Here is a 23,391-nt window from a genome sequence, read left to right on the forward strand (position 1 = left end):
CCACTGCTGCATCTGGAAAAAGAAAAATGTCGCACATTTTTCCTAATTGCCCTAAAATTGCACTGGTTTCTGGCTTGCTACTGGGACTCAGGTCAGGGAATGGAGAATAGAGCTTTCTGCCTGCATCCAGCAGCCGTGAGCTGTTAAGCCTGCCCACCCCAGAGGAGCATTTTGCCAATGAGTGAGATTGGCCAAGGGAAGAACATGCAATGGGTTGTACCAAGCTGTCCGTGTTGAACGCTTGTCTGCAAGGTTGGGCAGCTATGACCCCCAAGGGGTCCTGATCAGTGTTGTGTGTGTTACCAGGCAGACTTTACAGGGAAAGAGCGAACCAAACTGAAGACGCTGATGCCCAGGGTGGCTTGTACCCTCGCAAGAAGATGGCACTGTACACTCCCCGCAAGACTCTTGCTTTACTGAGTGAGACTCCTGTCCTCCTTGGCTGCCCACGCTCTCCAAGAGGTCCAAGGACCGCGTGCTGCTTTGCAACCCTCCCTCGCGAACTCTCAGTATCTCTGTCATTCAGGAGGTAGCAAGGCCCGCGGGTCTGGACAGCCCTGCCGCCGTTAACACCAGGGAGACTTAGATCACCGAGTATATGCATGTGATCGACAGCTGGCCACATTGGTGGCTCACTTTTTTTTTTCCCCTATAACTTAACCTCTCGTTCCATGGAACAGAGAAACTGTATGGAAACCCTTGGCATCCGATGTGTGGCCTGATATTCTTTTGCCCACTAAATGCTCTCCAGGAACTTTTTTCATCCTTTGGCTTCTTTTTGCTCCTCCTCTCTTTACATCACTGTCTCTCTCTCTTCTTCAACAAGTACTGTGGGTCTGTCTCCATCGTAAAGCCCAGAGCCATTCAGGTACTCCTCATCTTTGTTGTACTGCTCTGGTCCAGAAGAAGGCATGGAGTTTTCAGAAATGGAGCCATTTTTTACATAACCTGGCAAATTCCGGTGTCCATTGAGGGTCCCTGGTATAAGTCTCGTATTGAGATGGAGGGCAAGTGCCCCTCTTGTGGCTACATTTGTGATGCTGGTGTGGGAAACCATTGGTCCATAACTGTAGGTTGTGCTCCCACTTCGTGCTTTCCTTTTAAAGTCAAGTGCTAATGTCCACCTGCTCCATGACTTCTTTATTTCTGCTTGGACCTGAGAGACAAGGGGGGAAAAAGAGCGTGAATGGGAGGAGAGAGGGACAGAGAGTCATCAGAAGAGGCAGTATCCACAGAAAGAATGGGTGAGGAACTATCTGGAGCATGAAATTGGAAGGAACAGTAAATTCACATTAAATCTGCCCATTCCAAATGAAATATTTGATATTGGGAAGCTTGAATGCCTGAAAACATCTAGCTGAAAATATGGGTTAACTGTCTCCCAGGGTTAAGGGAGACTGGAGCAGCACACCCAGGAGTGAGTCATCTCAAGGTACCATGAGCATCAAGTGTAAGGGGGATGAACCACCTTTGGAGGCACCTGAATCTCCAGAAATTTCCTCTAGAAAGAAGTTAGTTGACTAGACTGAGTGTCCCACTTTTACGTGGCTGATATTAGGATGGGATCAATTCCCCATATGGTATGGATTTAATCTTGGTTTTACACTGTAGAACATAAGCACCATATTTTTAGTTGCATTTCGCCTTGAAGTCCATAAATTCAGGTCACACCAGCCTTATGTTGGGCCATGAAATCAACTCTGTTCTTTCCCAGTATGCGTCCACTGACCATCTAGTTTCTCAGTTTGCAGCCACAGAGGCAATTAATGGAAACAAAAACATTAAAACATATCACACTGGAAATAGAAAAAAAGGTGAAAAAAGGCTGGGTAATCAAAAGAACTCGCTTGTTAGGCAGCTACTCGATCAATCTACTTTTCTTCCTGCCACAGATCTGAAATTAAGCAGCGCTAAACAGCACTTGTGCTGGGAAAAGAAAAGATAAAAACACATTTTTTTTTCTCCATTAGCGACTTCCAGTAGCTCATTTATTGGTGATGTATTGACCTGGATGTCTTACACGACTAAAACCGAGGGTATGAACTTTCTACATGGACTGAGAGATCTTTCACTGAGTGCAAAACAGGATTGCATCTCTAGAATAAGTGAGGATATGCTGATGTGCATCCACCTTACCACCTGTGTGTGGAACTAACCTTACAAAGGAGGGAAATAGGAAGCTGGTGACTTACCTCTCCATTGCAAAAACAGTATATGATGGCAACAAAAAATCCCTAGAAGGAAGAAGAAACAACATATTAATGTTTCTCTTGATGCACGTATCTCTTTCCTGATGGTGCTGCCCAGCATCACTGTGTTCCTCCGAAATCAATGACATTCACAATATGCCGTATATAATATGAGTAAGAAACTGCATTGCTGGGTAGCGCATGAGAGACCGATAAACGTCCTGGTTGCAACTGGAGTAGCCCAAGGGTGGGGCAGAAGTGTCTGAGTGGGATCAGCAAAGGAATTCAGATATGAGCAAACCATCCACATCTTTTCATTGGCCAATAGTTTACCCAGGTCTTGCTGAGGTCACCCACTATTTTGTCCCATTGTGAAAGCACACGAATGCAAGTTTGCTCCCCTTCTCCCTTACAGTTTCTCTAAACTGTCATGTGGACAGACCCACTCTCCACCTTTCATCATCCACACTGGGTCAACCATGACGATAGGTAGCAGCATGCAAGCCAAAAGTTCCTCCTTCAGGGGAAGGTGTTCAGTGATGATCAAACACTGCTCTGGCCTGTAGAGAGTTGTGTATTCTTGCTGCTGTGTCTTACACAGTCCTGTAACTGAACCTGCCTTTTGCCCAAACCTACAACTGAGGAATCCATTCACAGGACTGAAAGACAAGTTGGGACAAGCCAAGTGGAAGCTAATGTGAAATAACACATCTCTGTGGATCTCTACCAGATTATGTCTCACCTGGATCTAAAAGGATTTATTTTGTGGGGCAAGTTATCTTTCAACAGGAACACTTTTTTTTTTTTTTTTTGTTGGACACACTGAGCTTTTATATGTTGTCTTTTGCAAGTATAAAACACACCTGGTGCTAAAATACTGTCAAATCACCTTGTGAATGAAATCTGGTGTATTGTAAAAATAGCCCTGCTTCCAAAGACAACACCTTCCACTCTCATTTCCCTCCTGTTCCCACTGAAATTCTCATAGTTTGCCCCCGTACTTTAACAGTTACAATACCTGGAAAGAGTTGAACAGCATTTCATAGTGCATTTGAACTTGCCAAAGAATCCCTGACACGTCTGTGTATGGCATAGCCATGAAAACAATATAGTGAACGCCAAACAGAGGCATAAGGACGAGGGTAGATTTCAGCAGCTTCCTGCAGCAATAAGGAAAGAGAAGGACACAGAGGAAATTAGTGGATGGAATGAACCTCCCAGCCAGGCTTGTCCACCTCATACCTTGGACAGAAGTCATATGTAATTTTTCTTGCTCACGTGCCTCATCTTGGCTATCTTACATTTACGCAGGCACAGTGTCCACCTGCAATTTCAAACTGTTGCTTCTCTTATGGCAGGTGACACAACCCAGTCCATCCTCCAGCATGTTTTGATGTGCTAGTCCAACCCTGTCCACATGCACTCCCCCACGCGATGCTGCTGTAGCTACTGGAGAGGAAGACACTGAGATGTCTTTTTCATCCTCAGGCTACCCCCAGCTTTGGGTCAGGATCATGGGTAGAGGGTGGAAGGGTGACTGGAAAGAAATGTGCACTGCTGCTTCCAGCCCTAAGCCTCTGACTGACACGAAACCCCCTTGTCCCTAAAGGATGGTTCTGCTTCAGCTTATGTCTGGACTTTGTCCTATACAATGTGCAGGAGCTGACACTGCTTGAGCAGGGAGGGGTGGACTAGATGACCTCCACAGGCCCCTTCCAACCTCAACCACCCTGTGATTCTGTGACTCTGCCTGCTTATTGAGGCAAGACACAAAGGTCCATCCTGGGCTAGTGCCTCCTGGGCAATGAGCAGGGCTGGTGGAGAGAGAAGTGCATCTAGGAACAGAATTGCTCGATGTCAAGGGGAAGAGGAATCATAGAATGGTTGAGGTTGGAAGGGACCTTGAAGATCATCACGTTCTAACCCCCTGCCCTGGGCAGAGACACCTCCCACCAGCCCAGGTTGCTCCAAGCCCCGTCCAACCTGGCCTGGAACACCTCCAGGGATGGGGCAGCCACAGCTTCTCGGGGCAACCTGAGCCAGGGGCTCACCGCCCTCACAGTGAAAAATTTCTTCCTAATATGTCATCTAAATCTCCCCTCTTCAAGCAGGAGGTAAAGACTCTTGGGAGGTGCTTTGGACTGTGGTATCACCTGGAAAGCTCCTATTTAAAGAAGCAGCTCCATCTCAGCATAAGACCAATGTTGGGGGCTGGGGGGAGGTAAAATAAAGCCCCGAGTACTGGGCTGGATTTGCTCCTGAGGGAACCAGCCTTGCCTGGAAGTGATGCTAATTGAAGGATTAAACCTTCTGCCAAGAGTTACAGCAAGTCACCAAGTGCAGGCAATTATTGAGAAGGGCCAGACATCCCTACCAGAAAGACCTGGTACCTCCTCTGTCCAGCAACTGGAAACCACTGAGGGAATTTAACACATTAAAAGGAGAAGGCCCCATCCAAACCATAATTAATAGCAAGCTTCAGCCAGGGAGAAATAAACAAATAGATAAATCAGAACCCTGACAGGGCAGGAAAGAAAAATGGAGAGGTGTTTTCCTGCCAAATCTCATTCCTACTTCAAATGAAACGTCTTGTGTTTGGAGAGTGAGATGGTAGCAATGAGCTCATGGTTTGCAGCCCGAATCCTTCTGCTCTCCCCCCTCTGCATGTGTCATGCTGGTCAATCCAGCTCAGAAGGTTATGAGAAGCCTCAGGAGCTCTCGAGCAGCCGAGGTGTCTCAGCAATCTGCTTTTTCTGTCCGGTTTTGACCATGCTACAAATATCCAAAATTATCAAGAGAGAAGAGCTGGCAGAACAAAGGAAAAAACAACCAAACAAGGAAGGGCCAGATTTCCAGCAGAGTCAGGAATCTTTTTTCATTTCAGCAAAAGCACTGAAACACCCACTGAAGGGCAGGTTGAACAAATAGACTGAGTTTTACAGAGCACAGGAGGGAAATAAAGAGAAATAAATAAATTGGTACAAGTTTTAGGGGCTTCAACAGCATAAGCAGTGCTTTTATTTTTGCACTCTTGGGTCAAGGCCAGCACAGTCACTTCCAAGCTGGCTGGAGAGACTGAATTCCTCTCTTTAACCTATGAGGCAGGTCCCCCAGGTTGGATTTAGAAGGTTTAGGAGATGTTTAAACTGTTGATTCATTCTGCATTACCAGGCTTGGAAGATGCCATTCTTCTCACCTTATTTTAGGTGTCTACAGTGTAGACACCCTGACCTAGTCACCCTGGGCTCCCTCTGTACTCAAGGAGGTGAAACAGGGACTTTGACAGCTCCCAGAAAGTGGAGGGTGTGTGTGACTCACCTGTACTGTTGTCTCGAGTCACACCTCCCTGCATTTGTCTCTCGTAGCTTCGTTGCTAGGACTCTGATAATGTTGATAAAAAGAATAAAATTTACCTGGAAGAGGTGGGAAAAAAAAAAAAACAACAAAGAAAGAATAACTGTTAAAGAAGATCCAGGTGACAATAGTGTTAAGTCAATGGTTTCCCCAAGATGAGTCATGGGGCTGTGGCTCACAGTGACATGATCGTGCTGTGTATGAAGCTCCTCCTGGGAGAGCTTGTCCTGTGGAAGGGGTGAGCTCCACAGGAAAGACCCAGTGTTTGGTGGGATCTTGTCAGCTGTGTTTAACCCAAATAATTGAGAGAGAGAAGGGAATGGTTTTCTCTGACAAAGTGTGGGCATCTGACATGGAAACACCTACATCTGAGCTAGTCAGCCCAGCAGACACCTGATAACTGGGTACGATATCAATATATAAGGCAGTGCATACCAGGCATTTTGAGGTATGGACCACAGACAACTCTCAGTATTTTTCACATCATCTTTTTTTTAAAAATCCATACAGTGATATGGTCATTTTCATGGCCTCATAAAACTCTCAAACTTAGTTTGGGGTCCAGGGAGCAGAGTGAAATTAGGTTATATTTGCAGCCCACCCAAGATAAAGGCTATGAGAAGCATTAGTAGGATGCCTTTCCATATTTCTACGTGCAAAAGAGCAAGCAAGAACTGCACCATGAAGAAGATACAGAGTAGACCTACCTGGAGATGACAGATCAAGAATGCAGAAGGGCAATATAACTGGAAAACTTTTGGTGTATATCTACCGCTAACTCTCCCTCTGGAGGAGTGTTGAATATGGACCAGATAAGGACAGTAAGGAAGTAATATCTACATCCTATGCAGGCAGTCACATCTGTGAATGCATCTGGCCGCTCAACCAAGCTAACCTGGTCCTACAGGAACGTGCCCATGGAGACCCATACAGCAAACGGTAGCGTCAACATCTCTTGGCCACACTGCCACTTAATAGAGATGAAAAATGGGGAGATGTTTGAGGGATTCTCAGCTTTTTGGAGTTCTTCAGAGATTGGTTTCACTGGGGCTGGGATTACACCTGCTGCTGCCCCAGACAAACCTGTTCTTGGAACTATGGTAAGGCCACAAGCAGAACCATTGTGTATCTGTCTGCACTGGGCTGATCCCTGTTTCTGGGCTAATGCTGATGCCTATGGGTTTCTCTGAAGGCTTGCAGCTCTCATTTGACTTCTCAGATGCCAGTACAGCAGCATTTCAAGGACACAAATTACCATACCACACACAGTCTCATAGTTTTATGCCAGAAGGGACCATTGTGAACCTCTAGTTTGATCTCCCGCAAAACACAGTCCGTAAGACCTCCTTGTATTCATTTTTGTTTGAGCTGTAGCAGATCTGGGTTTCAGTCTTTCCATGACGGAGATCCTACCACAACCATTGGTAAGTCGTTCCAACGGTTAATTATCCTCACTGTTAAAACAAGTAGTTCCCTGAGCCGCTGGATGAACACGGCCTGGTTTGCTATGGCTTTGTCTTCTGTGGTTGGATTCCTTCTCCTTTAACGAGGTGCAAGTTCATTTTGAACAGCTCTCCTCTGTGTTAAAAAGGGGGTACGGCCGTACTACACCCTTTCCCTTGAAGGGGCATTAGTAGAATTTTTCTCCCATATCTATTCGACTGTTTTCATGAGGTTTGTGGGAATTTAACATCCATGCAACCCCATTCCTTCAGTTACATTTGGTTGGAATTTACTGACTGGCACAAAAGCTATAAGGGAGGGATGGATAGACCAACAGGCAGAGAAGCACACAGCCTGGGGGCATATAATTCATTTTCACTGGAAACCAATCCGAAAGGGAAAAAAAAAAAAAAAAAAAAGCAGGCTTTGTTTCTCGTATGAGTTTTTCTAGCTTCGAAGGCTCAAAAGTGGGATCTTGTTGTGCATTTGTTGGCTAAACTGAAGATGTCCAACCTTATCACAGTCAGGAGAGAAACTCCTCTAACTTGCTGAAACATGTGCTAAGTTTTAAAAGAAATCCAGACAACTGAATAACATCAAAGCTAGCAGCAGAGTGGAGAGATTTTAAGCCCCTCAGCCTCCAAATTCTCTGCAAGCACATCCAGAAAATGCATAACTTAGTCCAGCAACATATGACCAGCCAGTGTGGGAATTGAAAAAGCAGCCAAGTGAACAATATGAACCCACAGAAATGAAACAGAAACAACCCGCAGAATATTTTTGCATGATAAATAGCTGCATTTGCAAATAGCCAGGGTACAAGCACAGCAGAGCCTCATGGAGAAACATTATTTTTACAAGGGTGAGCCTCAATTGAGCTCTTTCTCCTCTGCTAATTGGGCTTTAAATTAAATGCAATGGGGTTGCGGGCATTCATCTAGTTGAACTATCTGAACTTTCTTCTCCATCCTACTATTTCGTTTCCAATGACCACGATGTGGGCTTGGTGACTCAATTCTTCCAAGGTGTAGGACTAATTGCTGGAGCCAGGTGGAGAATTTCCACCAAAAGGATGAAGAAGAAAGCCCCCCAAGTCCAAAGCAGCTCACCTAATTGCACATACGAGCTTATTCACCTCAGAAACTTTCCTGCTGTTTATATGCAGATGGTCTGATTTTCTTCTCACCCACAGTGATCATCTTCCAAGGCCTCCTGATTTGTGAGTCAGAAGGAAGTATACAGACCTTGATGCAAAACCCTCTGAAGACTATAAAGAGATTGTCACTGATTCCACTCAGCTACTCATGGATGAATGTAAAGAGGGACCAGGATGCGTGGGATTGGACAAAGTCTTTTGCAAGCACTCATCTAACCATCAGAAGATGGAGTTATGGAGAACAATAGAGAAAGGCAGAGGGAGGAAAGAGGATAATTAATGAAAACTGTGAAAGCAGGTTCTCTGGCTAATTACAGCCCTGCTCAAGCAAATACGTAACTACCCACTGAATTCCCCCTTTTGCAGATAATCACATCTTATAATGACCTCTTGTGAGCTTGTGAGAGCTCAGCCCCGTGTCTGGATAATGTCACTTATATCCTTTCTGTCCCCTCTGGCTCCTGGGTGGGGGCTGCAATAATCCTCCATCAGTGATTAACATCACGTCTGATCATAGCTGGGACGGTTTAACTTTCGCCCCCACCTTTGAGGTATCCCAAGCTTTTATCAGTTCACAAAGATGAGTCTGAAAAAATCTAATGGCACTGAAGCACGCCTGGGGAAAAGATGTGGTCCAGCTACGGAACCCAAATTCCAGTTCTTCCCACTGCAGGTGCCTGGTGAGAACATGTTATGATCCTCGAGAGTTTCCAGTATCACATGGGTTGGAAATATTGGCTTGAATGTTTGTTTTATTGATGATTTTAGGGTCTTACCAGTGTGTCATTTTTGTCTTGTAAGCAAAACTTGAAGTTGCTGATAAACCCCTCTGCCGTATGCAGCTATCGAACTTACAGGTGGGTCAAAATATAAGGCCCTGAGACTCCATATACAGAGACTCCATACTATTTAGGCAGGAGCTGTGTCAACAGGGTGATTAGAGTGGGGCAGCCTGGCTCGACTCTTCCCACTGAGCCCACATGGACCAAAGGCACTGCCTCCCACCCCTTGCAATCAGCCAGTACTCACCACGATAGCTGCCAGGATGGGCACCTGAATAATCCATTTTAAATTGCCAGCACTCAAGTCCCAACACCTGAGAAAAGATTGACATCCCGTCAGGAAATCATTGGTTACAAAGAGCAGCAGACTCAAGTGTCTCCTTGGATAAATCCACCCTGGAAGAATGGGTTCCTCCAAAGCCTGGTGTGGTGGAAGGACCCTGCCTTCAGTCAGCGTGGCTTCTCCTGCTGTTTTACTATTCAAAACCAAAACCACTATTAAACACATTTAAAGTTATGCTCTCCAGATGGTGGAACAGCTCTTTCCACAATCATCAAGACTTGTCCTTTCTGAGCAGGAACCTACCCTTTTCCACTTCTTCTTCACCTCCTTATCAGAAAAAAAAAAACTACACTAAGAGTAATCCAGCTTTCGTGAAAAGAGGAAAGGCTGAAATGGCCTAATATTCCCCCTTGGAATAAACCTGCACAGGGCCTTTCTGAAGACATGGTGATGGGGACATGATGATGAACTGTGGGGTTCCACGTTCAGTTCCTGTGCTTCCTTCAGCCCTGCTCTTGCAGCGAGACCCAGCCATGCCCCACAAAAGTCTTTATCTCCTTTTCATCTCCAGCCCTTATCCAAGTGAGGACTGGAAGGGCAAACTGTTGGTGGCGTGGACGTTGGGCTACAGGTCCTCTGTCTGCCAAGAAGGGGCTGAACACTATTTCCTCCCTGGCGTTTCCAGCAGCCATTGAATAAGGTCACTCAGTGTTAATTACTCTGTTTGAATGCTCTCCAGCCACGGAGAGAGGAGTGCCACAAGCTTTTCTTTATCTGAGCCAGACAGCCCCCACATGGCAGCTGCAGTTTTCATTTCACGGGCCAAATGCTACCCAGGCAGCTATTCAAGGAAAGCGAGAGGCAGGGGCAGAGAAACCACCAGTGCTGACTGTAAGGCTCTACGAGGGTGAGCCTGTGCCAATGCAGATGCGTCACACTCCAGTAGCTGTACTACTCTGTCCTTCCAAGCCTGGAGCTGAAATCCCATCCAGCTCTGGGGCCCCCAACATCAGAAGGACACGGACCTGTTGTAGCAAGGCCAGAGGAGGCCCTGGAGATGCTGTGAGAGCTGGAGCCCCTCTGCTGGGAGGACAGGCTGGGAGAGGTGGGGGGGTTCAGCCTGGAGAAGAGAAGGCTCCGGGGAGACCTCCGAGCCCCTTCCAGTGCCTAAAGGGGCTCCAGGAGAGCTGGGGAGGGACTCTTGATCAGGGAGGGGAGTGATAGGACAAGGGGGAACAGTTTTACACTGAAAGAGCAGAGATTCAGATTAGATATTAGGAAGAAATTCTTGGCTGTGGGGGTGGTGAGGCCCTGGCGCAGGTTGCCCAGAGAAGCTGTGGCTGCCTCATCCCTGGAGGTGTTCAAGGCCAGGTTGGATGGGGCTTGGAGCAACCTGGGCTGGTGGGAGGTGTCCCTGCCCAGGGCAGGGGGGTTGGAACGAGATGATCTTCAAGATCCTTTCCAACCCAAACCATTCTACGATTCTATGAAAGCTGTTCCCTCCCAGGCAAAGCCATTTGAGTAGTTGCCTGGGGACCCTCACACTTTTGCTGGTGGATTGTGGGCAGATGAAACCCATTGTGCGGTCAAGGCTGTGCATTACTGGGGGAAAATGTTTGGGAGGTCTAAAGATTGGATACTATGGATCCTTCATTCAGCATACTGTAAAAATATGAGGCCGTGAGGGTGCATGTGAAGGACCAAAGAAGCAACTGATCCAGTATCTTGTTTCTGACAGTAGCCAAAGCTGATATTTAACGTGGGACAGGCAAGCTAGTAGCGATGTTTTTCTAGAATATTATTCCAACAATCTGCAGTTCAGGATGTCTTCCTGCACCAGAACATTGCTGAGTATTTAATAATTCTGGAGGACCATGAATTTGTAGAAATGCTTTTTAAACCTAAGGACGTGCTGGCATCCACACCTCCTGCAGTGAGGATTTACAGCTTCACCACCTCATCAGCTCCGAACTGCCTCCTTTGTGCTGAACCTGCTATCTACCAATTTCATTCCCATTCGCTCAGGATTTTAAAGATCCCTGTCCTGTCCCTGCCTAACTCTGAGCAGTCCGCTTTAGCCCCAGCTATAACAGCTACAAGTGTTCACATTTATCAAATTCTGTAAAATGAAAGGAAAGCTAGGAAAGTTGCACCCACTTTACCCTTCTCTGCAATCACAACTGCTCCCCCCCCTTCAAAGTTTGCTAACTTCATAGTAGAAATCACTTCTGACGTTGCCTAGTTCCTTTTCTTTTCCTTCTGGTGACCCACAAAGTCACCATTGCCAAAAGCCCCACAAAAGCATCACACGTGAAAGGGAGAATAGAAAATCCGATGTGACTTACTCTGTGTCGGCTAGAGTGGCTCTCACGCTGGCCCACGCTGTAACAAATACAGCCGGGAGTCCTGCAAAAAAACACAGGTCAAACAGGGTGAGTAGGGGGACTAGAGGGCTCCGTTACCATAGGCCCAGGTGGAGTGGGCTAGAGGAAGGCGGAAGAATCACGGAGTTTTCAGAGTTGGAAGGGACCTCTAGAGACCATTCAGTCCAACTCCCCTGCTAAAGCAGGATTGCCCAGAGCACATCACTCAGGACTGCATCCAGGTGGGTCTTGAAAATCTCCAGAGAAGGGGACTCCACAACCTCCCTGGGCAGCCTGTGCCAGTGCTCTGTCACCTGAACCGTAAAAAAGTGTTTCCGTGTAATTGAACGGAACTTCCTACGTTCCAACTTGTGCCCTTTACCCCTCGTCCTGTCACTGGGAACCATTGAAAAGAGCCTGGCTCCATCCTCCTTCAACCCACCCTTTAGATACTTGTACGCCATAATAAGGTCTCCCCTCAGCCTTCTCTTCTCCAGGCTGAAGAGTCCCAGCGCTCTCAGCCTTTCCTCATAAGGGAGATGCTCCAGTCCCTTCATCATCTTAGTTGCCCTTCGCTGGACTCGATCCAGCAGTTTCCTGTCCCTCTTGAACTGGGGAGCCCAAAACTGGACACAGTATTCCAGTTGTGGCCTCACCAGTGCAGAGTAGAGGGGGAGAATGACCTTCTTTGACCTACTGGCCACACTCTTCCCTATGCAGCCCAGGATTCCATTGGCCTTTTTGGTGACAAGGGCACATTGCTGGCTCATGGATAATTTACTGTCTACTAGGACCCCCAGATCCTTCTCCTCAGAACTACGAAGCAGTTTTTAAATATTCAAGCATAATTTAGACTAGGAAAGCCTGATCTTGGTCTCACATCTCTTCTGTAGTCGAAATGGTAAACCAAACAGTGGCAGGGGGCATTTTCTGGAAGACAAATATCATGGTCTTGACATGGCCACCCTACTGAACTCTGCTAGCTTTCAAAAGGGAGCATCTTGCTTTCCCAAGTCTCTGGCCAGGAGTGGTCCAGGCTTAAGCAACCTCCCGGTTTGCACTTGGGAGATGCTCAAGTCAAGGTGTGAGATGGGTCATGGGCTTGGCAGGAAAAATCATCAAGTTCCTGTGCCTTTCCTCTAGCACTGTTTTATAGATACATAGCCCGTGGCACTTGGATCTAGGTGACTGATACCTGCTCTGGCCAACTCATTCAACTTGAAGCAGAGAAGGCTTTCGTGCAGCACACCTTTCCTAAGGTATTTGTTCCCTTGCCCTGATGTCAAGGAAAGGTGGGTCTGGAGTCAGGCTCAGGCTGTTTCTCCCACCACAGGGCTGGCTGGATTAGAAGCTCTATTAAGTGTGAGCGACTCGCTGCACGAAGCAGATAAATGCTAGAATTTAGGGTAATGCTCACAAAATACTCTAGCCAAAGGTTCATTCCCAAATGAACCATCCTTATTTCAGCACTGCTACACTGGGCATCATCTTTTCCCCGTGAAAAGTCAAAGAATCACCGATATCCAAATGCAGTCTTCTATTTATTTTTTTAGGGTCCAGTTCTGCTTTATTTGTACAACTGAGTCCCCTGCTGGCTTCCCTTAAAAGGCAGGATCAAATCCACAGTAGCTTCCACAAATTCAAGAAGAATAGCCCCTTTCAGGTGAAAAAAAAAATATTAAAAAATAAATAAAGGCGACATTTATCACCGATGACTGTAAATATGCTGTTCACAGTCTAAGCTCATTGGGGCTCGGCACGCATAAGCACACGCTTAACTTTCAGCATGCACTTAAGTCTCATTAGGGTGCTTAAAGGCTTTCCTGACCACGGACGCTTTCCTGAGCTGGGGTGTGGAGCAGGGACGCCTGTCTCATGCCCACATGGACAACGGGGCCGTTATCTTGGTTGGAACCTTTAAATGCCATGGTAATATAAGAAAGCATAAATAATTAAACACAGAGCCTCACTCAGGACCAGCGCAGCAGCGCTGCCTACAAAGATACATTTATAAGGAATGCACCCTGCTTTACAATCCCCTGCGACGGCTGGCATTGGAAAGAAAATACTTAACCTATTGCACTGGGAACCCATTGGGGAAGGTGATGATTTACTCTATGCACCGCCTATTTCCTCCTCACTGTTAATCACCTATCTATGTAAAATATGTGCATGCTCCGGGCTACTGGCTGAGCTATCAAAGTCTAAAAAGCATCTAATTTTGCGGATGTTGTTGGTGATATTCCAGTTTATACCAACCGAGAACCTGGCCGCGTTGCAAAGTTCAGATATCTGCTGCCTGCCTGCGAGACGGTGGATATTCACTCACTATCGTGAAGGTCTAAGCTTGAAAGGTGGACCGTTGCAGAGGTTTAGAAGCATCTGACATGTACTCGTTCCTCCCTAGCCTGTCCTGTACTTCAGAGAAGACACTGTTCCCATTCATACTAATCCCGTGCTGTGCTCAAGGTTGCTAGCAACAATAAAATATACAAGAGAAAATAATTATACCTAAAAAAATCCCTATGTGTGGATTTATTGTGCCCTGTGCACTGCTGCCTCACTCTGCTCAGGCAAGCTTAGGAAAAGGATCTCTGACATTTTCTGCAAAACACACAAAGCAAATTCCTGGCACCAGTTTTATTGCTACATTTGTCTTTCTGCGTCTCTGACATCGTTCTCCTTTTGCAACGTGAACAATCGTAAATGTTCTTAAATTTTCAGAAAGCAGTATGCATGCTCCTCCTCCCTTTCCTCCTCCTCATTTTTAAATTCTCTATATCTCAATGGAACAAGGAGTGTTTAGGCCATCAGGTAATTTCTAGCGCTCAATCTTTTCCTCCCACTCTGCTAAGCTAATCTTGCGACGTGAAGAGTCAGAAGGCTTAGCTTCACCTCCAGCAGCTCTTTTACTTTCAGAGGGTGATGACTGACTTTTTGGTGTTTCCACTGCAAAGCCCTGGTCTGTGGTGCTCAAGATTGACAATCCTTCCTGCTAAGCACTCACAGCACTCATCGATGGGAGAACCCTTAACCCGAGAATCAGGACTGAGGTCCTCAAAGTTAGACATTCCAAAGATATCCGCAAATCATAGAATCATAGAATGGTTTGGATTGGAAAGGACCTTGAAGATCATTCAGTTCCAACCCCCCTGCCATAGGCAGGGACACCTCCCACCAGACCAGGTTGCTCAAGGCCATGTCCAGCCTGGCCTTGAACACCTCCAGGGATGGGGCCTCAACAGCCTCTCTGGGAAACCTGTTCTAGTGCCTCACCACCCTTAAAGTGAATGGCAAGAAATGGCAAGACACCCAAGAGGGTGCAGCTCCATGAGCAGGACAGTCATACGTGATTAAATGCATCCGGCCAACCCACCAGAGAACGGGAAGTGAGTCTCCAAAAAGCCTGTGAACTCCTGGGTGGCTTTGAGCTCAGACAGATGGATGCGTGCGCGTCCTCCCCCTCGCATGTATGTACCCCACGCGCATGACCGGTGTGACGCAGGACAAACCCCACCGGGCAGCGATGCTGTGAGTGACTTCTACAGAATCCACATTGTATGCGCTGTGCATTTCCAGTCCATACACACAGTGTGTACAATGCAGGTGCTATAAAGTCAGGTATCTCCCCATCAGCTGGAAAATGTGCAAACCTCAAGCTGGGCAAAGCCTGGTGGCCACCCCAACCCCCTACTCTCTCCTTTAGCTCTTTTCTTGTGTCTCCCAGCAGCTGGAAAAGGGGCGTTCAAGCATGTGTCAAAGCGGTGAGTAAGAGAGGCGGTTGCAAAGAAGACTGCTACAAGAAAGCTTATGAATAAAAACCTTATGTAGGTCAGGAGAAATCTGGTCTCGGTCCCTTGCTCTATGAAAACCTCTCTGAGGAACAATGCATGTGTTTTTTCAGTCCCTCCATGTCACACTTTCCCAATATTAAATAGGGTTAATAATACCCTCTTACACCTCTGGTCCTGTCAGGTACGAATACTTTCAGGCAAGGATGGTTTCTGCTTAGATAAACACGCGGGGCTCACCATCACGGGTTTTTGGACCTGAGCACCTCTAACAGTAACACATCGATCTGTTCGGTTTTTCCAGGTCTCCCCACAATCCTCATTTGCACTGTAGCTAAAAGCCAGTGCAGTCCAGCTGGGGGGGGAAAAATTAACGTTGTGTGAAGGAAAAATGCCAGTGGAATCAGCTTGGGTTTTCTAGCTATTGGTTATGCTTCTTAGACTTCCTTCATAAAACAGCTGCAGGGAACTTGAAGTCTGCTGGGGAATTTATTGTTGCCCATAATGTCATTATTTATTTATTTTTTGCTGGGTGCTGGCAAGGAACAAGTTCCTTTCTGTCATCAGTGTCTCCCTTTGCAAGAAATGCGCTGCGGATTTTCACGGAGCTGCACTGCCTTGTGCCAGTGAGGATGTGGATTGAAAAGACCGAACAGAAATCTTTGGGTCTGGCATCAAAGAGTAGCTATACGTTCTGGTTTCCTCAGTAGTCTGGAAATGAGATGTTGTAGGGTGATTTTTGCGCCCCGTTCCCACCTCGGAAAATTCCAGGCCGGATAAATCCACTGCTGTTTATTGTTACGCAAGCAAGAAAAAAAAAAAAAAAAAAAAAAGAAAAATCCCAGCTTTTGGGGCAAACTTGTCTTTTCTGTACCTATGTGGAATGTCATAATTATTTATCGCTGTTTCCCTGTCATTCACTGCTGTGGTATGGGCAGGATCCAGTGCCCGCTGCAGGGAACTGGAGTTTTTCCACTGACTCCAGTGGGTCTTGGATTGGGTTGCCCTTTCCAGTGCCCAAAAGCTATCAAAGCAATACGTCTGTGCGGGTGTGTGTGTGTACATTATCATGCTAATCAAAACAAAGCAAAAACAAATGCAACTGGAGAGATCCTATGTTCTCATTCCAGAGGAATTTAAATTGAGCAGCCTCAAACTCTTGGAAGCGCATCGATGATTGGTGTTGTGACAGGTGTGACTTCAGCTTTGTGGTTGCTCTGATAAAATGATTATACTCTGGCGGCGGTTGGAAGAATTAATGAGAGGAACCCATGCCTGCTAGACTGTTTTCCTTTGGCTGCCTTACGAACAGCATCAAGTTGGTTTCTCTTGTTTAACATACGGCATTATTTTTCAGCTGCTTCCCCCTCTTGCAGAATGTGCTCTGGGGAATTGCTTCTTTAAGTCTGCTCTGGACAGTTTAATGCCATTTGCTGAGAACCAACTTTTACGTAGCTTGAAGGTTTGGAAGAGGGTGGGTTTTGGGTTTCGTTTTTTGTTCATTTGTTTTAAAAAAAAGAGGTGAGATCTAAAGTCCTCTCTGGCTCACAGATGAGGTAAGAAATGCCCTGACCCCAAAGTATCTCTCTTTATTTATTTCTTTTCCCCAAAACCTGCCAGCTGGCTGGGACTAGACTTTGCCCGAGAGATGGATGCCCACTCTGGGACTCGTATTTACACCTCCCGTCTTTATCGTGTGGCAGCACCAGCACTAGCTGAACACGAGGAGCTTGTGGATCCCTTCTCCCCCATAATCACAGTGGGGAAGGAGGAAGGCTGGAAAGAGTCCTGGGGGGTGGACTGCCCTGGACTCGTGAATCCCTTGCCTGCTCTCATGAAGCACACAAAACCCCACAATCCTCAAAAAACCTCAGATCTGCACTATTTGGCTTGCTCAGAGCTCCACTGTTAAGAGACACCAGAAGAAACCACATGCCGGATTGGGGATGGTGTGGTGCACACATTAATCTCATCCTAAAATGCAGTCAGGATGTGGCCAGGTGCATTGTAGAGCTGGAAACTGGGAAGTGGTCCTCGGCCATCCAGTTTAGAGGTAACCATAGGCACCTCTGAACAGGTTTTTACTGCTGTAAGCTCCTTTGTAGACCTACACTCCATTATTCTTATTTATGTCCTCGAGGATCATCTAATACGTTTCCTGTTCTACCTTACAGTCCACATGCTTCAAACAACTGTGAGCAGTTGTTTTATTGTCCTCAGCCTACCAGCACCTCATAACTCCTCGCAAGCCAAAGCTAATGCCAGAAGTGAACAGAAAGCACATTCTCGTCTGAAACGTGTGTGCCCACAATGTCTTCCACTAAGAAGCACCGTCCCTGCACCCACATCCCATCCCTTTCTCCTTACTCCAGGAAAAGATGCCCAAGTTAAAAGAAAAGGGGGAAAAAAAAAAAAAAAAAAAAAAAAAGAAAGGTTTCTCCCACAAATTGCAGGTTGCTACTGGTGCTCCAACACTCATGAAACCTCAGGAGCTTTTTTTCAAGTGACTGAGATCTGAGGTAGGAAATCAGAGCTTGGGTCTACCGCTAGGAGCAGATGCTCGCAGCCTCATGCAACGTTCCGCCTCTCCTGCCCAACGCCTGTTTCTCAGCAGGAGGCACTTGGCAGAGACGGGGATAACTCAGAGGGTGCATTAAATCAGCTGTCAGATGCACACATCTGCTGCCCTGGAAGGATGGTGAGATGTGCTGTCTCTCCAAGCCTGGGCTGATCCTTCCAGACATCCTGGAAGTGCCACAGTGTAAGAACCACAATTTAGAAATGATGAAGGCTTCACAAGAGAGTTAACCTGTCCTTGCAAGAGTCACTGTGTCTCTGATGCTCACCCTGCGTCTGTCCTCTCTCCTGTATCTAAGTATATGCGTTATCTGCTTCAAAGACTATCATCTCCAACAGGCTTCTTACCGGTCAGCCATAAAGAGCAGCTATGACTTACCCCAGCCAAATAATGTGAATCCCCAAAGATACTTCTTCTCTGAGAAAAATGCCATGAAGATGAGGCTGTGGAGATAGAGCCCTTCCACCAGAATCCAGTAGTAATTGGTTGCCAGGAAGTAGAGGAAGAAGGTAACCGCTACTTTACAGCCCACCTGCAATGACCACAGAAAGGCAGGGTTACATGAGGAACGTGGTTTGAAATTCTTGTTCAACATAGAGCCATAGTTTACCATGATGGGGTGCAAAACAAAACAGAGGAAGGAAAAAAAAAAATCAGAAAATTCTGTTGCAGGGCTTTTACAAGAAAAATCAGTGCAAGAACAGAAGAGGTGAACGACTGAGAAGAAAGCTTCCCCTCAGCCTGACGTTGTGCCCCCAGGTGAGTTAGGAGGAGGACAGGGCGTGTGTGGAAAGATGATGACCTAATCCTATTCTCTCCCAACCCAAGTGATGAGGGGCTCACACCCTTTCTAGGGCAGCTGTGTTTCACCTTTTCCCTGTGTGTCTTGTCCATGTTAGAGGACAAAGGGCTGTGGCCAAGTCGCCTTGGTCTGGGTGACCTGCCGCAAGTCACATCACTTGGAATGACAATTTCTCCCCTCAGCTCGTGGAGAGATACAGGCACAGTGCAGAGGGTGAGTCAACCCATCCTGTCATGGATGTCCAAGACAAGGTCCTCCAGGGCTGCCTGTCTTTCCTCAATGAGGGTGAAGACACCCTCAGTGGCTGCTGTAGGCTTTGGCGACTGGTCCTCCAAGAGCAAACAGAAGCTGGAGGATTTCACCCATCATGCCAAGGTGGAATGTGGAAATGCTGGGACTTGGGATAGTTCCATTTCACAGGAAGCCTACGACTCCCAAACACATCAAACACCAGCAACGCATCTCCATGCAGCACATCTCCAGCAGCACATCTCCATCTCCCTTACCTTGAGAGGAATACAAGCAACTTGCAGAAAATGTCAATAATACGTACCTTATAAGTAAAAAATGATTTTTTTTTTTATTCTGGCACAGCTCTTACGCTAATCCTTTGCCAATCAAAATGAATATGCACATACTATATACATATATACACATATATCTGTGTATATCAAAGAATCACAGAATCATAGAATGGTTTAGGTTGGAAAGGACCTTGAAGGTCATCCAGTTCCAACCCCCCTGCCATAGGCAGGGACACCTCCCACTAGACCAGGTTGCCCAAGGCCACATCCAGCCTGGCCTTGAACACCTCCAGGGATGGGGCCTCAACAACCTCTCTGGGCAACCTGTGCCAGTGCCTCACCACCCTCAAAGGGAAAAACTTCTTCCTACTGTTCAATCTGAACCTGCCCTCTTCCAGTTTAAAGCCATTCCCCCTCGTCCTATCACTACATGCCCCAGTAAAAAGCCCTTCCCCAGCTCTCCTGTAGGCCCCTTTAGGGACTGGAATGCCACAAGAAGATCTTTCCAGAGCCTTCTGTTCTCCAGGCTGAACAGCCCCAACTCATTCAGCCTCTCCTCATAGGAGAGGGGCTCCAGCCCTCAGAGCATCCTCGTGGCTCTCCTCTGGACACGCTCCAGCAGGTCCATGTCCTTCTTATGTTGAGGATTCCAGAGCTGGATGCAGTACTCCAGGTAGGGTCTCACAAGAGTGGAGTAGAGGGGCAGAATCACCTCCTTTGACCTGCTGGCCACACTTCTTCTGATGCAGCCCAGGATACGGTTGGCCTTCTGGGCTGCAATCGCACACTGCTGGCTCATGTTGACCTTCTCGTCAATCAGCACCCCCAGGTCCTTCTCCTCAGGGCCGCTCTCCCACCATTCCCCGCCCAGCCTGGAGTTGTGCTTGGGATTGTCCCTGCCCAGACATAGGACCTTGCACTTGGCCTTGTTGAACTGCATGAGGTTGGCTTGGGCCCACCTCTGCAGCCTGTCCAGGTCCCTCTGGAAGGCATCCCTCCCCTCCAGCGTGTCTACCTCGCCAAACAGTTTGGTATCATCAGCAAACTTGCCGAGGGTGCACTCGATCTCACTGTCCATGTCGCTGACAAAGATGTTGAACAGTACAGGCCCCAGTACCGATCCCTGGGGAACGCCACTCGTCACTGCTCTCCACTTGGACATCGAGCCGTTGACCGCAACTCTTTGAGTGCGACCATCCAGCCATATATATATACATATATATGTATATATATATATAAAATATGGACACCTTTACACCCATTTTCTTTTACAGACAAAGTGAGTGAACGTAGAAGGAAGATTAATTAAAAAATCCCCATCCAGGTTTAATAATAGTTTTTATATTTTCAAAAAATCACTGTCTACCCACACACAGGGAGCATCAGACAATAATTGCAAAGCTCCCACTTCACTTAGAAACAAAAGAAACACATTAATTTTTGCCTTCATCACTCGTTTGCCTTTCAATTCAGCAGAATGGGAAATGCCATTAAATTGTTAATATTCAAAGAATGCAATATATTATCCCAATTATTCCCTATAAGGAGTCCAGCCCAAGGAGAAACAGAAAACAATGCAGTAAAACATTCTGTGTTCTTTGCAAAAAGGGGGAGTGTTTTGAAGCGTGCAGAGTGCTCCAGCCGGAGACTCACCAAACTAATGAAATGGATCTCTGAAATGGGAAGGAAACACGATAACAAATTTCCATGTGGGGGAATTTGGACGCACAGTGGGATACTTCATATATGCTGATTTTATGCGGGGGTGTTGGTGGCCAGGTCCCTGGTAGTAGCACAAGCTGTGAAAGACTTGAGAAGCCGAATAAATACAGAGGCAGAAAGTTTGTTGCCACACTGCGAGAGCCACTCCACTAGGACATTTGAGCTAGCTCAGATTTTTTGCATTGCATTGAAGGCAGCCCTTGATGGTAGATGCTAAAATCTACCTCCTCTGTCTCTGCAGCATCCAACAATTCGTGGATGATGAGTTATGATACCGTGGGAAATCTGTGATGAGGCCGATGACAAGGAGAGCAGACAGCTTCAGAAGGTGGGGATGACTTTGAAACCTGAGGATGGGCTTCATCCCTCCCAAGCACATGGACAACGCAGATGTTGTCATCTGAGCTTGTTATACAGTGAGAAGAAACATGTACTTCTGGAGTCTGTTTACCTGCCCTCAGTTCAATTTTTGTTTTGGGATATGGTATGTCATACCCTTGACTCAATTGGCTGTGTTGACCGTACAGACTCAGCTGACCATAGATGGAAACCTGAGGTGACTAGGCTGAATGAAGGTGACTCCCTTGTAGACATCTGCTTTTTGCAGATGAACCCTACCCTTTCTTATGATAGGGCATAATCCCTCCATTATCCCTTCTAAAATGTCTTTTTTTCAGATTTGGGAGCGATAAATCCCAACAGGAGCAACCACCTATGGTTTACTGCAAAATTACAGTGAGGTGAGATGTCTACTGTTGACCTTCCTCCTCAGAAGCTATCTCTGCTCTGTCTCTGGTGACAGGGCTGAGAACCTCTCAAGGCTCCTTGACCTGTGGCTTTGCTACATCTGGGCTGTCAGTCTGAAGGCACAGACGTTACAGCACAGTGGTGCCTCCATGAGTCATAAAAAGAGGAACTCCAAGTGGAAAATCAGCCAGTTGCACATTGTGGTGGGAGAAGTACACACTGTGAAATGCAAGCACTGATGTGCCTTGCGCTGGGAGGAGTTTCCGGAGCCCTACACTTTAGGGGACATCAGGGGAATGATGAAAATAGTAGTTGTAGATGGGAACCAAAACATCAACCAAAGGTAAAGTCAACTTTACCTTTGACGGCCATGGGGAACAGCTCTTCCTTAGCTCTGGGGCTGGGCAGTCCCTCTGGGCCAGCGGATTGAGAGGGAGTGGGAAGGGATGGGGAGAAGCTGTGGAGGGTGAGGAAAGGGGGGGAGCTGGTGTCCCTCAGTAGGGTGGAAAACCCCCCTGAAAGAGACGAGGTGTTGAACAGAGAGGACAGAGGCACGAAACGTGGAGAACCGTCTGCTCTGGTGATACTCACAAACTGTGACTTGTCCGCTGGAGGTGCTTCAGTAATGGATTTCAAATCTTCCTCTGAGATCCGTTCCATCTCCTCCAAAGCTGACCCAGAGTACAAGACTGCGTCCTTCACGAAGATGCTCACGGCTCTCAGCATGAAGGAGACAAACAGGTGCATGTGGATGTAATTTCTAGTGCAGTGCAAACGTCTGGAGGAGGAGACAGAGAAGGGTTGGAATAGTTTAGCCAGTCTGTTGGAAAGATTCAGGGTCACCTCTGCTTCTGAAGAGCCCCAGCTCCTCTCATCAGCACTGTGCCACCATGGGGAAGCAGTGCTAATGTCACTGCTGTCCTGCACTCATGGTTCACCCATGGATTAATACCTACTCCATGGGGTTGGTTGCAGTACACTGCTGCTGACTTCGTGTTAGGACAATGCTGTTCCTCTGCTCATTTAAACTCCTTAATTTCTGACTGGGAAACCTTGGAAAGAAATAGGGGTGCATTTTGCCAGTGTGAGGCACGGGTAGCGAGCACGCCTGCAGCAGGCAGTGTGGGCAGTGAGTCTACATCTGGAGGATGGTGTGTGTGCAGCGTACATGCAGCTGGAGGTGGGTATGTGATACGCAGTCCGTGCTCATTGTGTGCACACCTGGAGCGCAGTGTGTGCGCAGTGTGTGTGCAGTACATGCGTGAGGAGTTTCATAGAATCATAGAATGGTTTAGGTTGGAAGGGACTTTGAAGATCATCCAGTTCCACCCCCCTGCCTTGAACAGGGACACCTCCCACCAGCCCAGGTTGCTCCAAGCCCCGTCCAACCTGGCCTTGAACACCTCCAGGGATGGGGCAGCCACAGCTTCTTGGGGCAACCTGCGCCAGGGGCTCACCACCCTCACAGCCAAGAATTTCTTCCTAATAACTCATCTAAATCTCTCCTCTTTCAGTCTAAAACCGTTCCCTCTTGTCCCATTGCTCCCCTCCCTGATCCCGAGTCCCTCCCCAGCTCTCCTGGAGCCCCTTTGGGCACTGGAAGAGGCTCTGAGGTCTCCCTGGAGCCTTCTCTTCTCCAGGCTGAACCCCCCCACCT

The 23,391-nt window shown here is 47.2% G+C and overlaps 1 protein-coding gene across 1 annotated transcript in view; it reads right to left on the bottom strand.

The window, feature by feature from the left end:
- Positions 1-793: 793 nt before the first annotated feature.
- The window catches only part of PTH1R (parathyroid hormone 1 receptor), a gene marked incomplete at both ends in the record, with an annotated part of 131,802 nt that continues 109,204 nt past the window's right edge, over positions 794-23,391 (bottom strand). The window contains 8 exons of the mRNA XM_082479111.1: positions 794-1,156; positions 2,193-2,234; positions 3,208-3,349; positions 5,508-5,602; positions 9,172-9,238; positions 11,553-11,613; positions 18,318-18,471; positions 22,326-22,512. Of these exons, the coding sequence (XP_082335237.1) occupies positions 794-1,156; positions 2,193-2,234; positions 3,208-3,349; positions 5,508-5,602; positions 9,172-9,238; positions 11,553-11,613; positions 18,318-18,471; positions 22,326-22,512 (1,111 nt within the window). The remainder of the gene's footprint in view (positions 1,157-2,192; positions 2,235-3,207; positions 3,350-5,507; positions 5,603-9,171; positions 9,239-11,552; positions 11,614-18,317; positions 18,472-22,325; positions 22,513-23,391) is intronic.

The sequence above is a fragment of the Vanellus vanellus genome (genome assembly GCF_965231255.1).
Source record: "Vanellus vanellus genome assembly, chromosome: 2".
In the NCBI taxonomy this organism is placed as follows: Eukaryota; Metazoa; Chordata; class Aves; order Charadriiformes; family Charadriidae; genus Vanellus; species Vanellus vanellus.